Raw genomic sequence first — 24695 nt, 5'->3', positions numbered from 1 at the left:
CATTCACCTGTGCACACTCATTCGAGTAGGAACATTCTTCTAAGACATGGTCTGGTGCATTGCACCCTTTACACATGGGTGCAGATATTTGATTTACATTGGCTGGTCTCTGTAATTCTAAGGCTTCCAATCTACGTGTTAAGGTTGCAATCTTGGCCTCTGATGCTAGGGTTGGTTGAATTTGATGCATTCCTCCTCTTGAAGGTGTAGCTTTATCAGGTTCCCTAGTTGTTTCCCACTGTAAATTTTTCTCGGCTAGGTCTTCTAAGAATTGCCAAGCTTCAGTAGTTTCTTTGTCCATAAATTGGCCTTGGCACATGGACTCTAGCATGGTTCTTGAGTTTGAATCTAACCCCTCATAGATGATCTGGCATAGTCTCCAAGTTTCTATTCCATGGTGTGGGCATTGGGTCAAAAGATTCTTGAAACGATCAAAGTACTTCCAAAATGATTCACCAGCTAGTTGGTAAAATTGATTTATTTCATTCCTAATCCTAGCTGTTTTATGATGGGAAAAATACTTTTTTAAAAATGTTCTCACAAAGCCCTCCCAGGTAGTGACAGAATAGTTTGGCAGACTATAAAGCCACTTCTTAGCATTGTCCTTAAGGGCAAAGTTGATTAATCTAAGTTTGACCTCATCCTCTATTAATTGCAGTTTCATGGTTGCACATACCTCCTCAAATTCTCTAATAAATATATAAGCATCCTCTAATCCTGTGAATTTTGGAAGCATATTTATGATTTGAGGTTTGATTTCAAAATTGTTAGCTGTGGGTTGTGGCAACCTGATACAAGATGGTTGGATGGAGCCAACTGGATAACACAAATCCTTAAGGGTCATGGGTTGGATTGGTTCAGCCATTGGAACAACAGGAATTGACTCAATTCTAACTAGACGACCCGACACTCTTCTCCACACACGAGGTGTACGGTTCTCGATGTTTATATAATTTTTTTTTTTTTAATAAAATTTTTATGTATAAGGAAAAGAAAGAAAAGAGAAAAAGTTCTAAAGAGAAGATCCTAAGGAGTCCTAAATCTAAAGAAAAGTAACCAAATTAATTTAAATTTTAAATAAAATTTTTTTTTTTTTTCAAACAAGTGAATCAATAAATTAAACTCAATCTATCCTAGGGTTAACCTAAATCTAGACAGCTCCTAACTGTTCCAAGATGACCCTTCAAACCTTCCAAGTGGAGATTGATCAACTAGTTAGCCAGGTAAGTATAAGAGGTGGGAGGTTCACTCATCGTTGCCTTTTTAGACACCAAACGAGTTGGCCAGGCCAGCAACTGAACCAATTTAACAAACCACCCTCAGGGACTTGCCTAGACACCAACTAATCAAACAACTCAAACTTGGTAGAACTCTTAGGGTTCCTTGTCCTATTGAGCTCGAATTCCTTAAGGTTGATGTCTAATTGATTTTAAGATTAAAAGTCTAGGTAATGCAATATGATGGAGATGGTTTTTGGGCTAAGGAAGGGTAATGAAATCCCCACCTTATCTTGTTAATGGGTTGATGCCCTTAGATTAATTATAAAAATGCAAATACAAATAAACAAGATGACCAAGAATGTAAAAGATTTTAATTTAGAATTTTTTTTTTATTTTGATATTTTACTTCACGATTATGAAATGTCTTTTGTTTTGTTTTATATATTTTTTTTTTTTGTGATTAAGTAAATTCAAATGATTAGGTCTAAAAGCAAAAGTAATTAACTAAAAATAATAAAAGAGAAATTAGAAGCGTACCTGAGTTTTCCAGCAATCACCAACTAAATATAGAAACCTAAAGAAAAAAAAAAGAGAGTTATAACGCACGAAGAACAAATATTTGAAAATAATTTAAAACGTCAAATCCCCGGCAACGGCGCCAAAAACTTGATGTTCAAATCTTAAAATTTGTAAATAAAACCGCAAGCGCACGGTGTGCAGAGTAGCACGACCAGCGAGTACGGGTCGATCCCACAGAGACTTGGTTTTAAAAATGATTTTCAAATCTATGCTCAAGCGAGCTTTAACAAAAATCGAAAGTTGAAAGTTGTTTGCTAAAGACAATAAGACTAAGGATCTAGGGTTTTTGAATCCACTAGATCTAGATTAGGAAATTCTACCTAGAATTTTTCTTATTGATCCTAACGACTACTCCTCTTGTCTTTCCCAAGCATAGATTATGAAGGAACTAAGGCCCAACGATAACCCATCAAGATTCTTTACAGGGGAGTAGTAACTAGGATCCCTTAGGGTTTTCTCCTCCTATGCACTGAATCAAGCATGAACTATGAAGGAATTCTGACCCAACTGTAGTTCATCAAAAATTCTTGGCAAAAGAGGAAGAAAAAGAAACCCTAAGAAAAAGAAAGAACCCTATGTAAAATCCCTACTCATGATCTAGCTTCATCGCAAACCCTAGAAGGGATGCTTAGCTAGACATGATCTAAATCTACTTGCAAAATTTAAATACAGAAAAATAAACTACCCTAATTTCATAAATTAAACTATCCTAATTGCATAAATTTAAACTGCATAATTTAAACTAACCTAATTGCATAAAATTAAATTGCATAAATTAAACTATCCTAATTGCAAGAAAAATAAATTGCATAATGTAAAGAGATGAAATTGCATAAAAATAAGATTTTATATATAAAAAAAAATTTATTACAAAAACCTCAAAGCTCGAGGCTTGAAAAGAGAGCTAAAAAACCCCACTATCTAGGGTTACAAGCTTGATCGGAAGGAAGAATACATAAAACAAGAGCCTTTGGGGGCTTTTTTATAGGCATTTGGGGGTTATAAGGTTTTCAAAACTTTCGATGTGGGACTAAGAGGTTTTAGAGAGTTGTTAGGGGGGTTTATGGTGCGCCGATGGGTCCATGGTCCACGCGCCTGTTGCTGTGGACCAGGCGGCTAATCAGATCACCAAATCAGTTGATTTTTGATCAATTTTGATCTGATTTGACTCGGGTTTGACCTAATTGAGTCTTCTTTCTTCATTCTTCAATTCCTGGGTCAATTTAACTCCGTTTTGCATAAAATTTGCGCCGTTGGAATCCTCTTTCCTTGTTCTTTCTATTGATGATCTCTTCTTCTGCAAAATATAATAACAAGTATCAATTTCTTAATAAAGTTAGATAATTTAGATATTAATTGATACTTTTTATGTCAATTTGTGACATAAATCATACATCCTTTGAGTTAGTAGGAATGTTAATTCATATTTTCAAGAGTTGAAAAATTTAAGGCATGAATTTACATAACTAACTCATAAACAGCTCCTGACCATAGAATCATCACGAGGATGGTGATCGATCCGGAAGGTTGGTGTACGATTGCTTCCTTAGGGTAGATGTGTCTTGAGTCTACAGTGTAGAGACATCGGAGTGAGAGTACAGATATTCATTGAGAATGAGAGTACTGAGTGTGACCACCTCAAGCAGTCATAAGGAAGTCTACCTTCTCGTCGATGACTAGCTCGATGCTGCAGCTGTGTGTCTAGTTCTTTGACCTGAGGTACATCGATAGTTCACCTTGAGGGTATTATAGTTTGACTACTCCATAACTCGGTCTCCTATCCATTCAAAATTCTGAGGCATATGTTGGCTGTAGCATATTCATTGTAGGAACCAGATTGCACCAAGATGGGATCTATCAACCTCGGTAGATGAGAGGAGTAGTCCTATGATGATCGAAAGATCGAGTCCTTAAGCCCATGGCCATGGCAGAGTGAAATAATGGAAAAGAGTTTTTCATTGGAGTTTCACATCGGACTCAGATTGATCAATTGATTCATATGACTGATGTTGGGTTTGACGAGTTCACCTTAATCCTAATTTAGTCGAAACTCATGATAGAAGAACTCAATCACACAAGTAGCTGCACCGAGAGGTTCGTCTTCATTTCTGATGGGTTGTCACCTATACTGCTAGATGTCACTGATGGATTTTGGGAGCAATTAGAATGATCTTAATGATCGATCATTCTAATTGTCTGAATCAGAAGAGTTCTGGTCCATTGAAAGGAGTTTCGATGATGTCTATAATGAGATCATGACATATCTCATTACCATACGAAAATGAACCTAACTGGATCACACAAACAAGAGTTAGGGTCTGGATGTCATCAATTTGATTGATTTGGATTAGATCCAATTAGGTTCAAGAAAATCGTGCTAGCACACGATTGAGCCTAACTTTCTCCTCATGTAATCTTTTTTATCTCGACTGAGCCAAATGTGATTTGACTCACCCAGAGAACCTTGAGAAGATTTTTTTCAATCTGACTGGAGCTAGTCCAGCTCAGAAAGGACTTGTCTTAATTCATGAGATAAATTTAAGACAACACCTGCTAATTCCTGTCACCTGCCATTTCTGTTTTAGGACATTGGTCAAACGTTGACCCATAGACCTTGGACTGAAGGTCACTTGGTAAGAGATCATTGAAGATTTTTTGTGGAGTGTCCACCTGCTAAATTGAGCCTCAAAGTGGGTGCCATATTCAGATTGAGCGTGCACCCCAGGTGGATAAGGATAGAGTCCCATGAGATGAGGACTCTGATCCCTTGATTAACTTGGACTGTGGGGCGCCAATCTCACTGTGTTTATCCAGTTTGGTGCCAACAGTAGGAGGGATTGAGGAGATTCTTATCTGATATGATCAAATGACATCATTTCACCAATCAAAATTTTTTCAGAATTAATTAGAATTTTTTGATTGGTCGAATGATGTGGCACTGCATGGCACAGCAGGGTCTATTTAAACCCTGTCTGCACCTAGGGTTTAGAGTCTCTGCCCAATAACCAGCAAAAGCCTGAATCCTCTCCACTTCTTCATGCCTCCTCTACTTCTCTCCCTCCCATCTTCACATCCAAGAGGTTGGGCATCCATCTGGTGCTTGTCCAAGGCATGGTGGCTCCTTGATCAGGAGGCTGCAGCAATCTATCGAGAAACTGCTGCTCCAGCTTCAGAAGCTCTTTTGAAGAACTTCTAGATTAGATCCAGATCTAATTTTTGGAGCAAAGATTCGCAAGGAGAAGATGATCCAGATTCTTCTTGAGTGGATACTGGTAGAGGCCAGGCGACTGCGTGGCTATTTTAGAACCTCGGGCATTGCTGTGATCATCTATAGGGTAATCTAGTTACCCTAGAGGTATTTCTCTATTCCTTATGATTTTAGATTTAATTTTAGATTTAATATCAGATAATAAAAATTAAATCTAATAGATCTTAGATCTGAAATAATCATAGGATATTTTTGTTGTAATATTCCACCCCAGATGTCATTAGATCTGGAAGATCCTACAAGAAAAAAATCAGTTTTTCCCTTCAGAAACTTAATATTAAACTCAAAGAGCTGCAAGACCCATTTTGCAACCCATCTTGACATATTCAGATGGTGGAGGACTACTTTGATTGGCTAGTCCATGAGCAATATTATTGTATGAGCTTGAAAATAGGGTCGGAGCTTCTTTGCCGTGATGACCAGAGCAAATATCAACTTTTTCAACTTTATGTATCTAGTTTCTACATCTTGAAGGATCTTACTTGAGTAATATACTAATTTTTGAATTCATCTTTCTTCTTGGATAAGAATCGAACTGATTGCTGTCAGGGACATAACAAGGTGGAGTAACAATTCTTCTCCTGATTGAGGCTTTGTAAGCAAGGATACCGAGTTGAGGTATTGCTTCAACTCTTCAAACACTTTCTAAGACTCAATCATCCATTGAAAGTCTCTCGACTGCTTGAGGGTTTGAAAAAAAGGCAAATATCACTTAGCCGATCTAGTGACAAAACGATTGAGTAAAGCGATTCTTCCAGTGAGTTGCTGGACTTATTTTATATTTCTTAATGGGGACATCTCCAGAATTACTTTAATCTCCTCTGGATTCGCCTTAATTTCTCATTGGAAAATCATAAATCCAAAAAAAAATTTTGAGCTAACTCCGAAGGCACATTTTGTGAGATTCAACCGCATCTAGAATCGACGTAGGGTGTTGAAGATTTCTTAAAAGTTGGCTATGTGATTCGAAGTGGTTTAATTTTTTACCAATATATCATCCACATAGATCTTCATGTTGCGATCAATTTGACTTTGAATATCTTATTCACTAGTCATTGATATATTGCTCCGGCATTCTTTAGCCCAAAAGACATCACCCTGTAACAGTAGAGCCCAGAGTCAGTAATAAAGGTCATTTTCTCCTCGCCCTCAGGTGCCATCTGAATTTGATTATAACCGAAAAAGACATCCATGAAGGTAAAGAGCTCGTGCCCAGAAGTGGTATCAACCAATTGATCTATCCGAGGAAGAGGATAGCTATCCTTGGGGCAAGTCTTATTCAGGTCAGTGAAGTCGATGCACATGCACCATTTTTCATTCGCCTTCTTGACTAGCACTATGTTGGTGAGCCAATTGGGATACATCACTTCTCGGATGAAGCCGGCCTTGACCAACTTGTCCACTTCTTCAGTAATTGCTTTTTGACGCTCAAGGGCAAAGCTTCTCTTCTTCTGCTTTATAGGACAGAAGGTCGGATCCACCCTCAGATGATGGGTCATCACCTTTGGGTCTATACCAGGCATATCCATCACTGTCCAAGTGAACAGATCCATATTTTTCTACAAAAGAGCAGTTAGTCGAGCTTTGGTTATCGGATCCATGGATGACACACTCTTCACAGTTTAATAGAGATTTTCATTCCTCAGAGGGACCTCCACTAGATCCTCAGACGATTGAGCATGCTCCTCAGCCAGATCATCGCAGGCGTCCAAACCTATTAGGAGTTCATATTGAGATGCCACCGGCTGTTCCTCCACTCGCAGCTTAGTAGCAAAATACTGTTGGGCCATGGCTTGATTGCCTTGAACTTGCCCCACTCCAACTTCCATCAGAAACTTCATCATTAAGTGATAGCTTGACACCACTGCCTTCAGCGCCCCCAGACTTTGTCGGCCAAGTATTGCATTGTAAGCTAATGGTAGATTAAGCAAAAAAAAATCAACATGGATGGTCACTTATCTAGGTCTAGTTTCCACCGTAAGAGGCAGTCTTATAGTTTCCTCCGGAATTATCAAACTTTCAGAGAAACCTTGGATAGAAGTATTGAATTTACTTAACTATTTTGGAATAAACCCCATTGCAGTGAAGGCAGCAAAATATAAAATGTCGATTGAACTTTCATTATCAATAAAAATGTGGTGTACATTGTAGTTAGTGATGTTAGCAGTAATAACCACCACATCATTATGCGGGATTTGTATACCTTTAGCATCTTGTTCGGTGAAGATTATTGGCTCCTTGAGCTGAGGTTTCTTCACTGCATGCAACTCCATCGATCCGGATGACCCCCTAATTATCATGTTAATTTTTCTTTGTAGGGGACGATCTTTCGCTTCCGCCTGCCCCTCCGCCTGTGGTTGCGCTGGAGCCAGTTGAGACTGAGGGGGCTGGCACTGCTAGTGCTGAAGCACGGGATGCCTCCGCTGCTACTGCTACCCGACCCTTGGAGGATATCGACGTGGAGGACCCTGTCGTCGAATGAACTGATCCAGTCTCCCTTCTTGGATCAAACGCTCAATTTTCTCTTTAAGCTGGTAACAATCTTCAGTATCATGATCGTGGTCATGATGATAGAGGCAATACTTATCTGTATTATAGTACCTCGAGTTCGTCTACATCTTTGGAGGCAGAGGTAGCTCAGCTCGCATCTCCATCAAAATCTCTCTCCTTGAAGTATTCGAAGGAGTGAGGTCGTCGAATCGTCTTGGGGGTGAACAATTCCTCCTCGATGAAATATTTTTTCTCCTCGATGGGGACCTTAAATGATGGCAATTTTTACTATTTTGCTTAGATGAGCAAGCCTTGCCCTGCTCTCGATTTTCTACAGTTGGGGTTACTTGGATGGTTTCTTCCATCAAAGAATCTTCCAATCAGGTATATTTCTCTGTCCGAACTAGTATTTTTAGAAAATCCTGAGGAAAGGTCTTCAACAGTGACTTTTTGAAGTCATCCATCAATAATTTGCTCTTCAGGATGGATATTGCGATCGAATGATCTAGGTCGCGAACTTCTAACATAGCTCTGTTGAACTGAGCTACGTAAGATCGAATGGACTCGCCCTCCTTTGCTTGATGGTCTGGAGGTAGTCCGAGTGCTTCTCCTATCATCGGTTGGTGATGAAATGGGCAGCGAAGGTCTGGCTCAGCTGTCGGAAAGAGTGAATAGAAGTCAGCTTTAAACTGAAGTACCAATGTCAGGCCACCCCCTTCAAAGTGGAGGAAAAGATCCGGCACAGGATAGTGTCAGAAGCATCCTGAAGAAGTATAACTGCTTGAAAGTAGTTGATATGATCGACGGGGTCTGTAGTCCCATCGTAGTTCTCTGGTAGAGGAACCTTGAATTTGGTGGGATTGGCTCTTGAAGAATACTCACCACAAAAGATGGTTCAGAATCGAATCCATCGGATGGTGCTGACGGATTGTTACAAATCTGCTGGATCTTCTGATCCATTTCTCGAAGTCTTCACTTGACTTCCATATCTAAGTTGGTATGCGCTTTAGAGTGCGGAGGAGATTGTCGGTCGGAGGTTGAATCATGCCCTGACGGAGGACTCGGAGACCACTATCTCCTCGATTCTTGGGTTTGATCCGCTGCTAATCACTGGGTTGGAGAGATTTGGAAATTGATTCGCCTATCATGGTGTCGACGGAGGTTAGATCGCTGCCTGAACGACAGCTGTGAGTTACTGCACCTACTAAAAAAATAGGTTGAACTACTCCATGGTCACCGCTGCAGGTTGCTGTACTTGTGCGGGAACTTCTGCCGCCACCGAAGGTGCAGGGGCAGAATGATTTATTTCATTTTGCACCTATCAAAAAGTGGAGGTGCCGGTTCATCGGGAAGAAGTCCTGTGTGGAGCTATCATTAGGAGTTTCTAACTTGTCTACTTCTTTTTATAGGACTAGAGATTCAACCCTTCCTTTATCTGTTGCAGTTTGTTTATGGTTAATGTCGGAAGACAAAGAGATGCAGTGCTGGAGCAACCTGCAAAAAAATTTGGATCAAAGAATTGTGCTCCGATAAGGATTCTTTGATACTCAAGTCAGAATGTACAAACAAAGAAGTAGAGTTTTGAGTTTAATAAAAATAGATTACTTATATGGGTCCTCAAGGTTTGAGTATTTATAGAGGAGATAGCTGTGTAAGCACTTTTGGAAGATAGACTGGCTAAATCTGATGTGGTTATTTGGTTACGATTCTTCGGATCAAGCGGTTATACCGACAAGATTCTTCGGATCAAGCAGTTATGTCCAGATAGGAATGACAACTGTATCTAGTTGGTACCTGCCTTTTAAACCTAAGGCTGGTCGATCCATTTTCAAAGAAAGATCAGAGAGTGTGGCATGCCAACGAGGAGTTGGGATTGATAGTTTTTCGATCAAGACTCGGTTAGATGGGTTGATTCAGAAGTCTAGCCGATCTATAGTTGTTATGTTGTCCAGAGATTGTTTCGATATGCAAGCCGAATAAGGATCGAATGCGACTAAGGATCGACCAGTTGATTCTTCGACCAATGATCGAATCAAATTTTTTTCATTCAGGATTTTGGATAAAGAACCATCCGACTAGAGATCGAACCAGAAATTGACTGACCAGGGATCGGACGACAATAGCCTCCGACCAAGGGTCGGGATAGATATTTACCGATCGTGGATCAGATAAATCACAACAATTAGGCCGCTTGAGAGGTGCTGATATGGACCCAATGGGTCACAATGGATTTAAGTCTTTATACATTACCGATCCATTCCAGATCACTCCTAACAATTCTCAAATGGCCTAAGGTTATGTTGGGTTGAGATATTAGTGGCATCAATTGATTCAATTTTAGTTCCCATTGAGAACCATCAGAATTAGATTGATTTACCCTCCGAGCGATCTGCAGCCTCCCTTCCACTACATTTTTCCCCCAAGAAAATACTTTCATAATATTCAAGCTATAAAAAAATTGCTTTATGTAGGCCTTAAAATTATGTGAATATGGAACTACGAGGTCTAGACATGCAGGCTCAGATCAGTTCCACTTTTAGATTGGAGAAGTCATTAGGTCTATCATGTGATATATAAACTTTCTAAAATCAAAGTTGTGGATAAAATCAAAGACAATATGGAAATGCTTGAATTATCTTTGAAAAAATAGTTTGTTTTCTTCAATATTTGCTATAATTTAGGTAGATCATGGGTTCTTATATATGGTGAAATCCAACAATACTTTCCGGCCAGTCTTTTAGAAAGAGGTTCTAAAGAAGTTTGAAGTTTCGGTAGAATGGAGGATGTCCCAGCCATCCCATCAGATCCTTCTGAGAAAAAGGATAAGGATAGAGGTAGGACTTTAAAGCCCATCCATCACATGGAGAAAGAAAAGAAAGAGGAAAGAAAGAAAACAAGGAAAGAAGAGAAAAAGGAAAAAAATTAAAAGAAAGAAGAAAGTACAAGGAAAGGAAAAAAAGAAGAATGAAAAGAAAGGAAGGAAAGAAGAAAGCAAAAAGAGAAAAAAGAAAGCAAAAAAAAAAGGAAGGGATGACAAAAGAAAGAAAAGAAGAAGGAAAAAAGAAAAAAGGGAAAGAAAAAAGAAGAAAAAGAAAGCCTAAAATAAAAAGAAGAAATAAGGAAAAAAATGAAAAGAATAAAACAAAGAAAAAAGTAAAGGAAAAAAAAAGGAGAGAGAAAGAAGATACATTTTGGGATAGAGCGCGATAGTATGGCATCCTATTCTATGGAGAAGATATTCCTATCCTCTGAGATCTAAAATCTTGATTACAGCTATATAGAGATGGAGGAAAAAATGGAGCATTTATTTATTTTTTGTGAATTATAGACAGCTTGAAATGCTTTTAAATTTTAGAGTCAAGGTCATATATTTATTGCTAACCAAGCGTGTATGTTTGCTTGTGGATTCTTCTCCCATGTCAAGAGTGAACCCAAAATCTGACTAAAATCCAAAATCTGAAAATGATGGGCTAGGTTTATGATCTTAAGTCTAACTTGAAATCCTTATTAATCCATTTAAACCCTAGTAAAAAAATCAAATTACAAATGGGTTTGAATCTTATTTATCTAATTCACTAATTCAGAAAGAAAATTATGAATTGGTACAAATTGATTTAGTCTAGCTCAATCTAGTAACCAATAAAAGGCATATTAGAATTCCTATAACTATCTTAATTTTTTTTTTTTTGTTCTTTTGTGGGGATGGGGGTTGGGAGGGGGTAGGGGTATGGCTGCTTTACAAAGCCTTAGAATAAATATCACTGTTTGCATTGTTTAAAATAACGTCCCTAGAACAAGTAGATAAAATTGAGGAAGGCTCCCAAAGTATCGAGCCACAATGATCAGCTATATAAGAAGCCATCTAGTCCATCACCCTATTTGCCTTTCTAAAAATATGCTTAACAACATATTTGAGGTGATATTTGCTTTGAGCCTTCAAAGATCTATCATCAAGAGATTCAAGAGATGACTATTTGGGAGTTCCCTTCCAATACAATGTGATATGTCTGTAATATGGTTATTGTATGCACAAAACTCTCTCATGCTGCCCTATATTCTGCTAGTGGGACTAGCATGTCATCAAGTAAACAATCTCTAGCCACCGCAAGCGCTAATCTGGAATCCCAAACTTCTTACAAGCAAATGCATTGGAGGAGTTGTTGAGTGTTAGGAAAATGATCTGCAGTCCCACATATGTAGTGTCTATGTCCCATATGTTCTCATATGTCCCATATGGTTCATTTTATTTGAGAACAACCATCCTTGGTTCATTCCTAGATACAACAAATTTCATTGTGTAGCTCCTTGCTGTTTTTTCTCTAAGAAAAAAAAACATCTTTATATCATTTGTCTCATGTATGTCTATAAATTTTTTTTAAAAAACTTGATATAAAAAATATAAATCAATAAAAAAAAAAGAAAAAATTATAGTGATACCTCTATTTTGGACATTTCTCAAAGACACCCCCTCAAAGCCTCAATATTAAAAAGCTTCAGATTGATCCTTTATACTTTCTAACCAATGGATGATGTTAGTCTGCCATTACAAATAACCAAAATACCATCGTCCTTAGAGTATTGTAGGTGATCCTTAACTTAAGCCAATGGGCTATATGTTAAGGATGCTTTAAGATTTATGTATGCAGATGAATGAAGAGGTTCCGAGTGCTTTGAGATATGTGCGATAGATGATCATTAACAATGAGCTATATTTAAGGATTCTTTGAGATATGTGAGTTGGATGAATAGAGTTATGAGTGCTTTGAGATTTGTGCAATGGACGATCATTAACTATAGGCCACATGTCAATGAAGCTTGAAATATATGCAAATGGATGAATGAAGAGGTTCAGAGTGCTGGAGATCTATGTAGTGGGTGATCTTTAATTACAGGTCATATATTAAGGATGTTATAAAATCTATATAGACAGATGAATAAAGGGGTTCAGAGTGCTTTGAGATTTGTGCATTGGGTGATCCTCAAGTATAAACTAGATACTAAGGCTGCTTTGAGACCTATACAAGCAAATGAATGAAGAAGTTCAAAGTGCTTTGAGATATGCATGGTGGGTGATTTTTAATTATGGGCCATATACTAAGGATGCTTTGAGACTTGTGCAGGTGGACGAATGAAGATGTTTAGATGGTTTTGAAATCTATATAGCGGGAGATCTTTAACTATGGGAGATATGTTAAGGGTGCTTTGAGATTTATGCAGATAGATGAAGTGGTTTGGAGTGCTTTGAGATTTGCATGATGGGTGATCATTAACTATAGGTTATATACAAAGGATACTTTGAGATTTGTGCAAGTACATGAATGAAAGTATTTAGAGTGCTTTATGATATGTGATGGATAGGGATGGCAATCGGATCGAGTCGGGTTATAAACGGATCGGATCATAAACAGATCAGATCAGAAAATCGTCAACCCAAACCTGACCTGTTTATTAAATGGGTCAAAAAATCAAATATGAATCCGACCTGTTTATTAAATAGGTAATCCGATCCGATCCGTTTAATCCATTTACTAAATAGATCAAATTAAGTTAAATTGGTTAAATAGGTTAAACGGGTTAAATAGGTTAAACAGGTCGAGTTAAATAGGTTAGAAGCAGGTTAAACATATTTTAAACAGGTTAAACGGATCTTAAATGGGTTAAACAGGTTAAACAGGTTAGGTTAAATGGGTCAAAAATAGGTTAAATAGGTTAAATAGATTAAATAGATTATTTGACTCAATCCGATCTGAATATTAAATGGATTAAACAGGTTAAACGGATCAGATATCTAAAATCCATATCCGACCCAATTATTAAACCGGTTAAACATATCGACCCGTTTATGACCTAAATCTATTTAGCCTAAATCCAAACCTGTTTATGGCGGGTCGAATATGGATCGGATTTATGGATCGGGTCATATTTTGCCAGCCCTAGTGGTGGATGATTTTTGGCAACTATGGGCTATATACTAAAGATGCTTTGAGGTTTGTGTAAATGGATAAACGAAGGTATTCGAAGTGCTTCGATATCTATACAGTGGATGATCATTAACCATGGGCTATATACTAATAGTGTTTTAAGATTTGTGCTAGAACATCATTCACAAACAACTGATATGAAGGATATTTTGGTCATAATAAAATTTTATGCTATCTTACGATAGTCATATGACACCATTTTACTAACAAAGATAGATGGCAAGATCAGTTTGGAATGATTTGAAAATCTGAAGGATTAATTTGAAACTTTTAAAATTGAAAGTACGAGTGCAAATGAGTTGAGCTACTCGAGCTCAATTCGAGTTTGAGGACGATTTGAGTCCACTCAACTATTATTATGTTTGAGTAGCTCAAGCAATTTTTCAAGTCGAGCTCAAGTAGCAAAATCCTCAATTCGAAAGCTCATAAGCTTAGTCGAATATATATATTTATACTTTATTTATAATATATATTATTAATTAAATATTTAAAATAAAAATATTTATATTTTTAAATTTGATCTAACTTCTAATTTTTAATCTTATTTTTTAATTATGATCCAGGATCGAATTTGAGCCCAAACTCAAGCTCGAGTATTGATTGTGTTAATATTCGAGTTAAGTCAAATTGATTTTTAATATTATTTTTTTATTTTTTGATTGAGTCAAATTTAAGTTTAGATATTAAAGCTCGATCGATCTCGAATTAAATTTTGAGCTTGAATATTTTGAATGAAATCGAGCTCTAACCTCTACTTACTCAATTTGGCTCAGCTCAATTGCATCCTTAGCTGAGAGGGTGCCCCATGTACTTGTAGTTAGGAGATATCACTATAATTTTTTCAAAAGTAAATTTTCTCATCTCCGGAAATATTTAATTTTTTTTTTATGAAAAACTAAAAATTAGGGATCCCTGTTTAAACTGGGGAGAATGACCGTCTGACTGGGAACTGTAGCGGTTCGGTCTCTCTTCCTTCCCCTACCCGGCCATATCCTTGCTCTGCGTGACCGCGTCCTGTCGGCCACCAAATCGAATCCATGGCTTTATCCTGGCCCGCTGCCGCCACCGCCGCCAGCGGCGGCGCTTGTTCCCTGCGGCCCCTACCCCGCCGGAGATTCTCCCTGGCCGCCGCCTATCCTGCTAATGAACGCCCAACCGTACATCCCAGGTCCCTATCCTGCGCCGCCTCTGCTTATCCTGCGCACCCGTTCTCTCCCGAGGTCAGGCCCCCATATCCTCGTCCTTTTCTCTCCGAATTAAACAATGATATAAAATTTCTTTGTTGAATTCCAATTCGATTGTCGATTCCTGTTTACTGGGTCACATACAAACCCCAAATTCCATTTATTCTATCGCTTTTTGAGGGTTTAGGTAGCGAAAGCAGTGGATTCCTTGTACTCGGAGTTCAGAGAGGTCGATAACTTGGTGGCGCACAACACCACCCGTGTTCTCAAGGCTTTTCAGAATGCCAGGGTTGGATCTCATGTGAGCTCATTTCGAGATTATATCAAAGTTATCTTCTTTGTTATCTTTGTTATCTTTTACGTTATTTATCTTTCTGCTATACTTTGGTTTTAGAGATGTTTACTTACTGCTTAAAACATTTATGGGCGGTCGCCTTGTTGGGAAACCTCTAAAGTTGAAAACTTGTGGCATTTGGTCAGTCGGTGGATCTTAATTTGGCACTCATGATGTTTCAAAATTTTTTTTTTTAAAAGAATAATTGGATATGAGTTGTCATTATTGTATGCATGCTAAGGGTGTCAAACACATTGAAGGAAGTCGTGCATTGTGTATTATTGTTATAGGAAGATGACTTAAGACACTAGTCTTGCATTTATGTTAGCTGCAAAAGATGAATTACTATTTTGCATAGGGGATGGAGAGTGTGATGCTGGTATCATGTTATACCGATTCTTGCTTTTGTGGAGCTAGTTTCAGTTGATGATTCCGTTGATAAGCTTGAACAATTCTTACTCCAATTACCTGCAAGGAACTGGGATGCAAATGTAGTATTTGTTTGATCAAGAAACGGCCTTATCTGTTGATTTTTCTGCAAGGATGCTTGGTGACAAGTTACGTTCACAACTTGCCAGTACCTGTTCTACAACCATTGTAATAATTCAGCAGTTGCATCTAGGATACCACATCAGCTTGTCAGATAATTCATTGGGTTCCGTGTTTGTGTCATACTCTGGGACATTTATTGGGAAGGAGTTGGAGATCTTACCATCTCATTTTCCTTGGTCTTATTTAGCTTGCACAACAGTGGCTGGTTGGAGAAGGGGGGCTTTGATATTTACTTGCTTCCCTGTATTTTTGTCAATGTTTTTTAGATTGTTCTTTACCATGGCAAGGCTTGGCGTATGCCCTTTTAATATTTGGTGAACAGTACATGTAGCCCTCCTTTATTACAATGATTATACCAATTAATAATCTGCAGTCGGCTTAAAGGAAGGATAAATGATCAGAAATGTTATGGTTTCGCCTTGATCAGCACTTTGGTGGATGCACTGGCTATGGTCATGATGAGGGAGGGGGGCGTGAAGCTCTAGACAATGTTTTTGCTGAGATTGTGGGGGCAGAATCAGCAATAGTTCGCTCACAGGTTTGTAAAAGCTTCTGTTGAAGTTCCTTTGACTATGTTGATATTTTTACCCATGCACTTGACACTTTGTTAATTTTTTCCCTGCAGTTTTTCTCTGGTACTCATGCTATCACTTGTGCTTTATTTGCTTTGCTGAAACCTGGTGATGAGGTAAGCAATATTCTGACTTTGCTAGAGAAACAGTAATGTTTCTTTCTTCTTTCCTGCTCAATTGTTGTATCTTGTGCTGGGGCCTGACTTTTATGCCAGCTTTTAGCAGTTGCTGGAGCTCCTTATGACACCTTAGAGGAAGTTATTGGCATTAGAAATTCTTCTAGCTCCGGTTCTCTGAAAGACTTTGGAATAACATACCGAGAAGTCCCGGTATCTCTTTGGTCTATCGCCAATGCATGTTTCACTGTATGACATGAGAGATGTCGAGATGCTCTTCTAGAGGGTTAACCTGGAACATTTTTCAGCTTGCAGAAGATGGTGGCCTCAACTGGGATGCCCTTGCCCTTGCTGTGGGACCGCAGACAAAATGCGCACTCATACAGAGATCTTGTGGTTATTCATGGCGTCGGGGCTTAAGCATAATAGAAATTCAGAGAGCAATAAATATGATCAAGGAAACTCCTACAACATCAATTCAATGCTAAATCATGAATTATGCAATACCTCACCATTCTATATGCATGTTTTGGTATTACAAGTTATGGATGATTGATTGTCTTCTGCATACTTACAGGCACAAAAACCAGATTGCATGGTCATGGTGGATAATTGCTATGGTGAATTTGTGGAAACATGTGAGCCTCCAATGGTGGTATGATCTAAAGAACCCTTTGTGCAGTGGAAGGAACCACATACTTTGTTAACTTAATGGCTGGCAGGGAGCTGATTTAATTGCTGGTAGCTTGATAAAGAATCCGGGTGGAACAATCGCACCTTGTGGTGGGTATGTAGCTGGGAAGAAAATATGGGTTAAGGCAGCAGCAGCCCGTCTTTCTGCACCTGGTTTAGGGGTGGATTGTGGATCTACACCTGGTGATGTAATGCGAGCATTGTTTCAAGGCTTGTTCCTTTCACCCCAAATGGTTGGAGAAGCAATCAAGGTGTGTGCAAGTAGCAACATCTCCTCCCTGTTTTTATTTGCATAACTCTCTTTCATGTCCACTTTCAGGGAGGTTTACTCATTGCAGAAGTCATGGCATCCAAGGGATATAAGGTTCAACCAATTCCACAGGATCCTCGTCATGATACAGTGCAGGTTGTATTTCAACTGTTCATCGCCAAGCATGCATATATTTCCTATATAAATTTGTATATTCATCTGCACATGCACATAGACATGTTCATAGATGCAGATATCTGCTGGTTAACACAGAAATGTTGGCATTATATGTATCTAAACATCAATGCACTTCTTCTGTTCCTGAAAAATGATGATGACAATGCATTGTGGTGGATGTCACCTTGTGGTTTTGAACTTTTTAAGTTTTTTATCGGGCTTCATCATTGTACCTTGTTGATTGGCTTTGCCAATTCAATAGCTGAAGCAAAGAACTACTTAGTTCTTTCATCCTTTTTTTCAATTAGATTTTCACATCTGTTTTATTAGAACAGAACAGCTTGGTAAATTATTTCTTCCAAATATGAATAATTGAGAAAGTCCAAGCTGTTTAAAAAAGTATACATGGTGGTTTGCAGAGTGAACATAATATAATTTTATATTTTGCTACATTTGAATCAGGCAGTACAACTTGGAAGCCGAGAGCGTCTCATATCATTCTGTGAAGCTGTGCAAAAAAACTGCCCAATAGGATCTTTTGTCAAACCTGTTGCTGGTCTTACTGCTGGATATGCGTCAGAGGTGTAGTATGGTTTTATTTACCTAGTTCCTTTTATTGTTTGGTGTTGGTTATATATTTCAGTTTTCTACGATAACATTAAGCTAGGATAGATCCATAGACATTCGGATAAGAATCACTAATCAATGCTATGATAATCTCATAATAGAATTGAAAGCAATTCCTTTGGTATCTTGAAATATTATATAGATTCAAAATGTATATCATTTAGATTACACCTTTGAACACTCTGAAATTACATGTTCACATGTTAGTGTCCAGGATCTTTATCTCTATAGGTTTTTCTCTTCTTGTTCTTTGAATTCTCTAATTACCCTTAAGACCACTCACTTTCCTAAAGTGCTGGATCCCATCTTAGCTTTCCCTACTCCGAAGGCTAATTCCAAACAGCCAAATCCACTATGGCCCCAAGGTTTGACCTGTCAAACTTTGAGATCATGCCTATTCTGCACCTCCTTACATTTATCCTTCCTTTCCTCCATTTTACATGCAAAATTTCCTCTCTTCTTTCCAGCTCTGCAACATTGTTATGTTGCCAAGTTGACCATGGCCAAGGTCAAAATCGGGCTTTTGATTTTGGAATTTTTTAATGAGGATAGTCATTGGAGGGTGTTGGTCTATCTCTTCACTATGCTTCTTGCATGCCATTGGGAACCTCCTACCATATCGACTATCTCCAAATTATTGTTTTAGAATACTCGCTAGCATTCACAAGCCCAGATGAACCAAGCTTGTGCTAGCTTAGTAATGGATGAGCCAAGCTTGAGCCACGCAATCCTAGAAATCTTTTTCTTCTTATATATGTATCTTTTTGCGACTTTGCTGAAAATATTCATACACTTATTTAGACTAGTGGTAATAAATGCATGCACAAATGCATATTAGAAAACAAATTAAACTATTATTACATTTCTATCCCATGCAACTATAATAAATCTAATATGATTCTGTTCTAGAAAGATCATAAGAATGTTTAAAGAAAATAAAAATTATTCAAAAGTAATTTTCAGTATCACATGTTAAGTTGATGCCACAGAATCCATTCAATCGAATTTAAATTTTTATGAAAAGCCACTGGTAATCGTAGCATGGACTGACATTTTGATAGATATATTGGGGTCATTATCATGACATTGCATGATTTTTCGTAATTCCACATATATCTTATCAAATAATCAAAATAATCATATGAATTTAGTGGTAAACCATCTCACTTTGTGATGACTCATGAAGTTTGAGTATCATGGACTCAAATTGTTTCATTGACTCCATGCCCATAAAAAATTAAGAGAATAAAAATATGGTTGATTCTAAATACCTTTTATTTATTGGGAGGTAGAACCATCCAAATTTATTAAAATTCTAAATACTTGTCAGCAAATTAATCCCAAACCATAATGACATTTTCAGTAATTGTTTATGAAATAGGAATGATCAATCTACAAAACATGGATCCATACAGAAAGTGTGCATTCAATATTCAAAGGATAATAATGATTTTGTTATGCATAACAAATAGGAAATCAAAAAGATCACAATTCAGAACTTGCATGCATCTAGAGGTTTCAGTTCAAGCAACAATGATGATGGTGCATATGTAGAAAATTTCAACTTCACCACAAAACTTTTTTCAAATTGCAGATCCTCTAAGCACCTTGATTCAATTCCACTCTTCATTAAAGGTTGAACAGTTCAAAAGGAGTAAGGGAAGAATCAGTGGTCCATTTCTATTAGAAATTACAAGTATGAAGAAAATATTGAAATGGAATAAGAAAAAACACAATGAAAACCATGTTTAAGGAAGCCAAACATGGATCATATTTTCTATATGGTGCTTGGAGCGTATTATTTGCTGGAGTTCTTCATGCTCCTAAAACCAATGAAAAGTCTCCCATCAACCCCACCCTACCAGCACTATGCATCCCTTGGCCGCATGTCATCCATGGCCACCACCATGGATAAAAGAGGACAACCCTCTTTGCTGCAACTTGGGGCGATTTTGCTCCCTATGTATTCTGATATAACCCTATTACAGAATCCAATGGTTAATAAAGTATCCAGATTTATTATTTGATTGTCTAAGGCCAATGGTTAATAAAGTATTCAGATTTATTATTTGATTGTCTAATACAGAGCCTGTGGTTAATTTATTCTGATATAACCTCCAATGGTTAATAAAGTATCCAGATTTATTATTTGATTGTCTAATACAGAGCCTGTGGCAATTCTAATGCTTCGTAGGCTATTTGTTACCGAATGCATGACCTAGATTTGCTAGCTAAACTTGCAGTAGATCTAACAGCTAGATTTAAGAGGCTAGGATTTGGTTCATACATAACCAATCGAATGGCTCTTAAAGCCAATGAACAGATGAATGGTCATAGTTACCTACAGATTTTTAAATGTATTCGACTGGATCTATTCCTTACATATCACAAAGATAGCCCAAAACTAAATAGCCAGCCACTGTATATGATACTAACATAAGTTATTTCAAATGTAATGGCTTGTGTTTTTTTTTTCTTAATCCTATTGGGTGGCTTAGGCACATTAGAAGGGCTATCAAATGCTATGGTGATGCTTTTTTAAATGTTAAATTTAGCAATTGAGATAAACTAAGATCTCAGAATCCTCAATAAAAGAAAAGAAAGCCCATTAAATCCAATGGCAATGATTTTATTGCATCAAATCTAATGGATGGGATTATTTAAGATCCCATAAGCTTATAAGAAGCCTATCAAATCCTACGGCAACAAATATATATATATTTAATCTAATGGTTGAGAACAAGGTCTATCGAACCAGTATTGGCGCCCGTACCTACCGGCAATTGGTTCAGTATGGTATGGCTATGTGGTGCTGGAGCATACCGAACCGGAGAGAGGGAGGAAGCAAGAGAGTAAGGGAGGAGAGAAAGAAAGGGGATGAGAGAGAGAGAGAGGCCTCCGGACTCACCTGTGAGTCAAAGCAACTTCACAAGGGTTAGATGATGATGGGGAGGCATCCGATAATGGGAAGGGCTTTGCAAGGGCTCGAAACAGTCTTAAGGCTTCATGATCAACATCTGGATTGAGAGGGTGTCTGGATCCTGCGAGAGAAAAGGGTCGAGACTTTGTGATGGGGACATGGACCGAAAGAGAGAGAGGGAGGGGGGAGCTTATCTGGAGTTTGTGAGGCGAAGAGAGTGGGTGAGGGAGCCCTCAAAGGCTCTCAAAACTCTTGTTCATTGAGCGGGAGGCGAGGGATCCTTTTTATAACCCAGACTGTAGAAATCGACCAAACCGTCCAGGGCCGGCATCAGTTTGGTTCAGCCTAGGCTGAACTGTCACAGTTTGGGTTGGTTTGGCATTTTTTGGTTGAGAATTATTCTGATCTTAATACCCCTTTATTAGACCCAATGGTGATGGATAATATGTTTTATATAATGGCCGAGATCAGTTAAAGAGGCCACCATATTTCTAAGAAAAAAAAAAGGAGGCCAGCAGATCCAACTACGAAGGACTCATTTACATCAAATCTAAGGGCTGATGTCAATCTGAACTTTGTAGCACAAAAATCGACTAACAAATCCAATGGCTATAAGCCTTTAAAGAATCTGACTTCGTTTTAACAATTTAAATGATTTGAAAGGGCCATCTGCCAATTGCTGCCCTGATATGGGAGCAGTTTCTTTCCATTCCTTTTGCCCAAAACTAACTTTTCACCGGGAGGTTTACTTTTATTTATTCTCTTATATAATATTGGATGGCTTGGAGAGTGCTTCTATAAAATCAAATGCTTTAAAAATATCCATGAAGATCTAAGAAGTTTGGGTGGTTTCCTAATTACTATGCACAAATTCCAAATGAACAGATCCGAGGGAGAGGAGAGAGGACTCTCTAGATACAAATTGAGACTTATGGGATGTCAATAGGCAATAAATTTTCATAGACAATTTTTTTTTTGATATTATAAAGAACAACATTCCATAAAAGCATTATATCTTCATTGTCATAGTATAATTTATTTATATAAACTGTTTAGTAATAGTAAATAAGATTCCATAGAGTTTAGTCTTAACAATCCATTAAACTATGAAAATATAAATTAAAAAAATCATTTGAACTTGAACATGTAATTTCTTAATAATTATCAAAACAAGTTATGCTGCATTATATTATCTATGATCGTATTACTTTCTTTGTTCACCAAAAAATATCTCATGATTTTCTTTTAATATATTCTTAATTTTTCATCCTATACCTTTTAAGACGATCATATAGGTTTAATTAAAGAAATGCTTTTTTATGTTAACTTTGACAATTAAGCTTTTAGCATCCCATTGTTTTCTGAATTAATGGAAAATTAAACTCTTCTTTATAGGAAGCATTTCTATTCAAAATTTCAATGTTATAGACATCTAATTATCATAGTAGTTTATATGAATCTTGGAATAATTTCAAGCAAAAAAAATTCCTTAAAAGCTCATGCCAAATAGTTTTTGGTTCAGGCCCAATCGATCTCGATACTTTTTGACAAGATTTGCTGTACTATACCAAACCGAGAGAAGATATATCATATTATCCTAGTTCAGTATCGAATACACGATATGAGGGCGTGCCAACACTTGGTATGCTGAAGCGGCCTCGTACTGACACAGTAATAGGTTGGCACCGGTATAAGGCCTTATACCGACTACCGAGTGGCGAACCTTGCACTTTGATTTTGGTTCCTGGTTTGGCATGTGTTGTGGTATATGTCCCCTACCATATTGGCTGAGGATTGGTGCAGTGTGTATCAGCTGGTAGTGGACAAGTAAGCTCGGTTTTTCAGACCTTGGCCTGTATGAGCATAACTTGTTATAATTTGTGCACCTTTTTCAGCTTATATGTCAGTGCCACAAGGAAAGATCAAATTTTGATATGATACAACCTTGTGCTTTTTTTTCATATATTTCATCATTTTTAATGTTGAACTTGTATAGTTATCCAACTGTACTTCACCATTTGTAATGTTATTGATACTTGGATCTTGGTATGGGTAAAAACCTTAAAGATTAAATGAGGACGGCCTCATGTTTAATTGTAATAAAATGTCAATTATTCCTATCTAAATGAACTCTTCTCGATTCCGAACTTAATGTAAGATTAGCATCTGAAACTTTAAGTCAGACTGTCAGAGTCAACAAATGCAAATTTTATATACCATGAAACAGGTAATCTTTGCTGATGGAACTTTTATTGATGGAAGTACAAGCGAGTTGTCATGTGATGGACCATTGAGGGAACCTTTTGCAGTTTTTTGCCAGGTAGACCATGATATGCTACTACTTTTTTCAGAAATTTTGAAACATGATTGCCATTTTGAAACCTAAATACCTGAATAGCAGTGACTTCAAACATTTTGGCGAAGTCTACACTTTGGTAGCTTTGAATTTATTTGATTTGCTGATACAGGGAGGAACACACTGGACTCAGTGGGCAATTGTTCTGGGAGAAGTTCTGAGAGCAATATAATTGTCATGTCAGTGAGGCAAAGGAGAAGGTGGCAATTGCTTCCGACTGCAAGGAAGGTAGACCATGCTCGGAAAACTGATCTTGTATGCTTGATGGATTGCACCACCGTTATACACCCAAAAGGTAAATTCAGAATGACCATGAAATTTAATTGATTTTCATATTATTTTCCAATGATTATGACATCAACCTGGTCATAATTGTGTGGAAGCTCTAGGCACGGGTTTCAGCTCTAATACCTTGCTGGGCTTCTTATTTTGCAGAAGAGCCACTTGTTATCATAAATAGATTGGAGTATACCAGTATTTTGATTTTTGAGCATTGCAGCAAGAGTCATCTGTCTGATTTTTTTTGTTTTTTTGGTCTGCGGTACGAGCGTAGTGGGAATGTGCACTACTCACTTCCTCAGATGCCATTGTAGTGACAAATAAAAAGTTTTAATTAAAGTAATGGAGTACTTTGTGATTATTTCTTTCCTAAGCTGAAGAATTTTGAAGTTTGGCAAAACAGAAGAATTTGTATACATTGGGCCATGATGGACACCAACCAACAAAAAAGGTAGAATAATTTGTTGATCGATTTTCAACTGTTCCTTATATTCTTGGTATGCTGTCTAAGTAATTTACACGATGAGAAAACTTTATTTTTGGACTAGTTGGTAGTGTTGTCACAATTTCGTCTAAATATTATCGGTGGAAAAAGAAAAAGCTGTCCGTGCCCTACCAACAGGTAGAATCCAACGAATTGGCACATTACATGCGAAGGTTAGCAAATTAGATACATTGCCAAAGTTTCTTGGATCTTTTCTTAAATGCTTAACTGATCAGCTAATCTTAGAGCTTGCTTGGTTGGGAAGGGTTGGGCTCTAGAATGGGAATAACTGGCTCTTATTTCAGCCGTTCGGTTCAGTGGGAAAGAGTTTTGTTCCTATTACGATTATTGGAGGGATCAAAAATTTCTCATATTTGCAAAATCCATCTCATCTCTTCTCTTCCTTAGTATTTAATTTCTCAATTTCAGTCGTGAATTAAATATGTTGGAGGTATGGTCATTCTGATTTCTATTCCACTCTATTCCGATTTTGGCTGTGAATTAAACATCCTTAGTTTAGTTTGTTTAAACTCAGTTTATCTTTAATTTGTTGTGACCTACTTTGTCCTGGTAACTGCTTTGGTATAATGAGTCACACTCCATTGTATGTAGC

The 24695-nt window shown here is 37.6% G+C and overlaps 1 protein-coding gene and 1 non-coding gene across 3 annotated transcripts; both read left to right on the top strand.

The window, feature by feature from the left end:
- Positions 1–389: 389 nt before the first annotated feature.
- Positions 390–496, top strand: LOC140858268 (small nucleolar RNA R71). The gene has a single exon (XR_012141835.1). It is a non-coding gene; the product is annotated as a small nucleolar RNA R71 (small nucleolar RNA).
- A 13983-nt stretch (positions 497–14479) lies between these two features.
- Positions 14480–23971, top strand: LOC105045419 (uncharacterized). 2 transcript variants are annotated; one of them, XM_073258047.1, is made up of 13 exons: positions 14480–14758; positions 14910–15023; positions 16036–16146; positions 16234–16296; positions 16396–16509; positions 16605–16755; positions 16875–16951; positions 17019–17240; positions 17309–17395; positions 17879–17998; positions 23191–23283; positions 23432–23614; positions 23755–23971. In XM_073258047.1, the coding sequence occupies exons 1-12, from the start codon at positions 14576–14578 to the stop codon at positions 23489–23491; spliced, it is 1395 nt and encodes a 464-aa protein (XP_073114148.1). In that variant the 5' UTR covers positions 14480–14575; the 3' UTR covers positions 23492–23614; positions 23755–23971. The 2 variants fall into 2 exon arrangements, with proteins under 2 accessions (XP_073114148.1, XP_073114149.1); XM_073258048.1 differs by lacking the exon at positions 14480–14758 and having other exon boundaries at positions 14904–15023; positions 15982–16146.
- The last annotated feature ends 724 nt before the right edge of the window (positions 23972–24695 follow it).

Source organism: Elaeis guineensis, chromosome 5, assembly GCF_000442705.2.
Source record: "Elaeis guineensis isolate ETL-2024a chromosome 5, EG11, whole genome shotgun sequence".
In the NCBI taxonomy this organism is placed as follows: domain Eukaryota; kingdom Viridiplantae; phylum Streptophyta; class Magnoliopsida; order Arecales; family Arecaceae; genus Elaeis; species Elaeis guineensis.
This window is presented reverse-complemented; position numbering and strand designations above follow the sequence as displayed.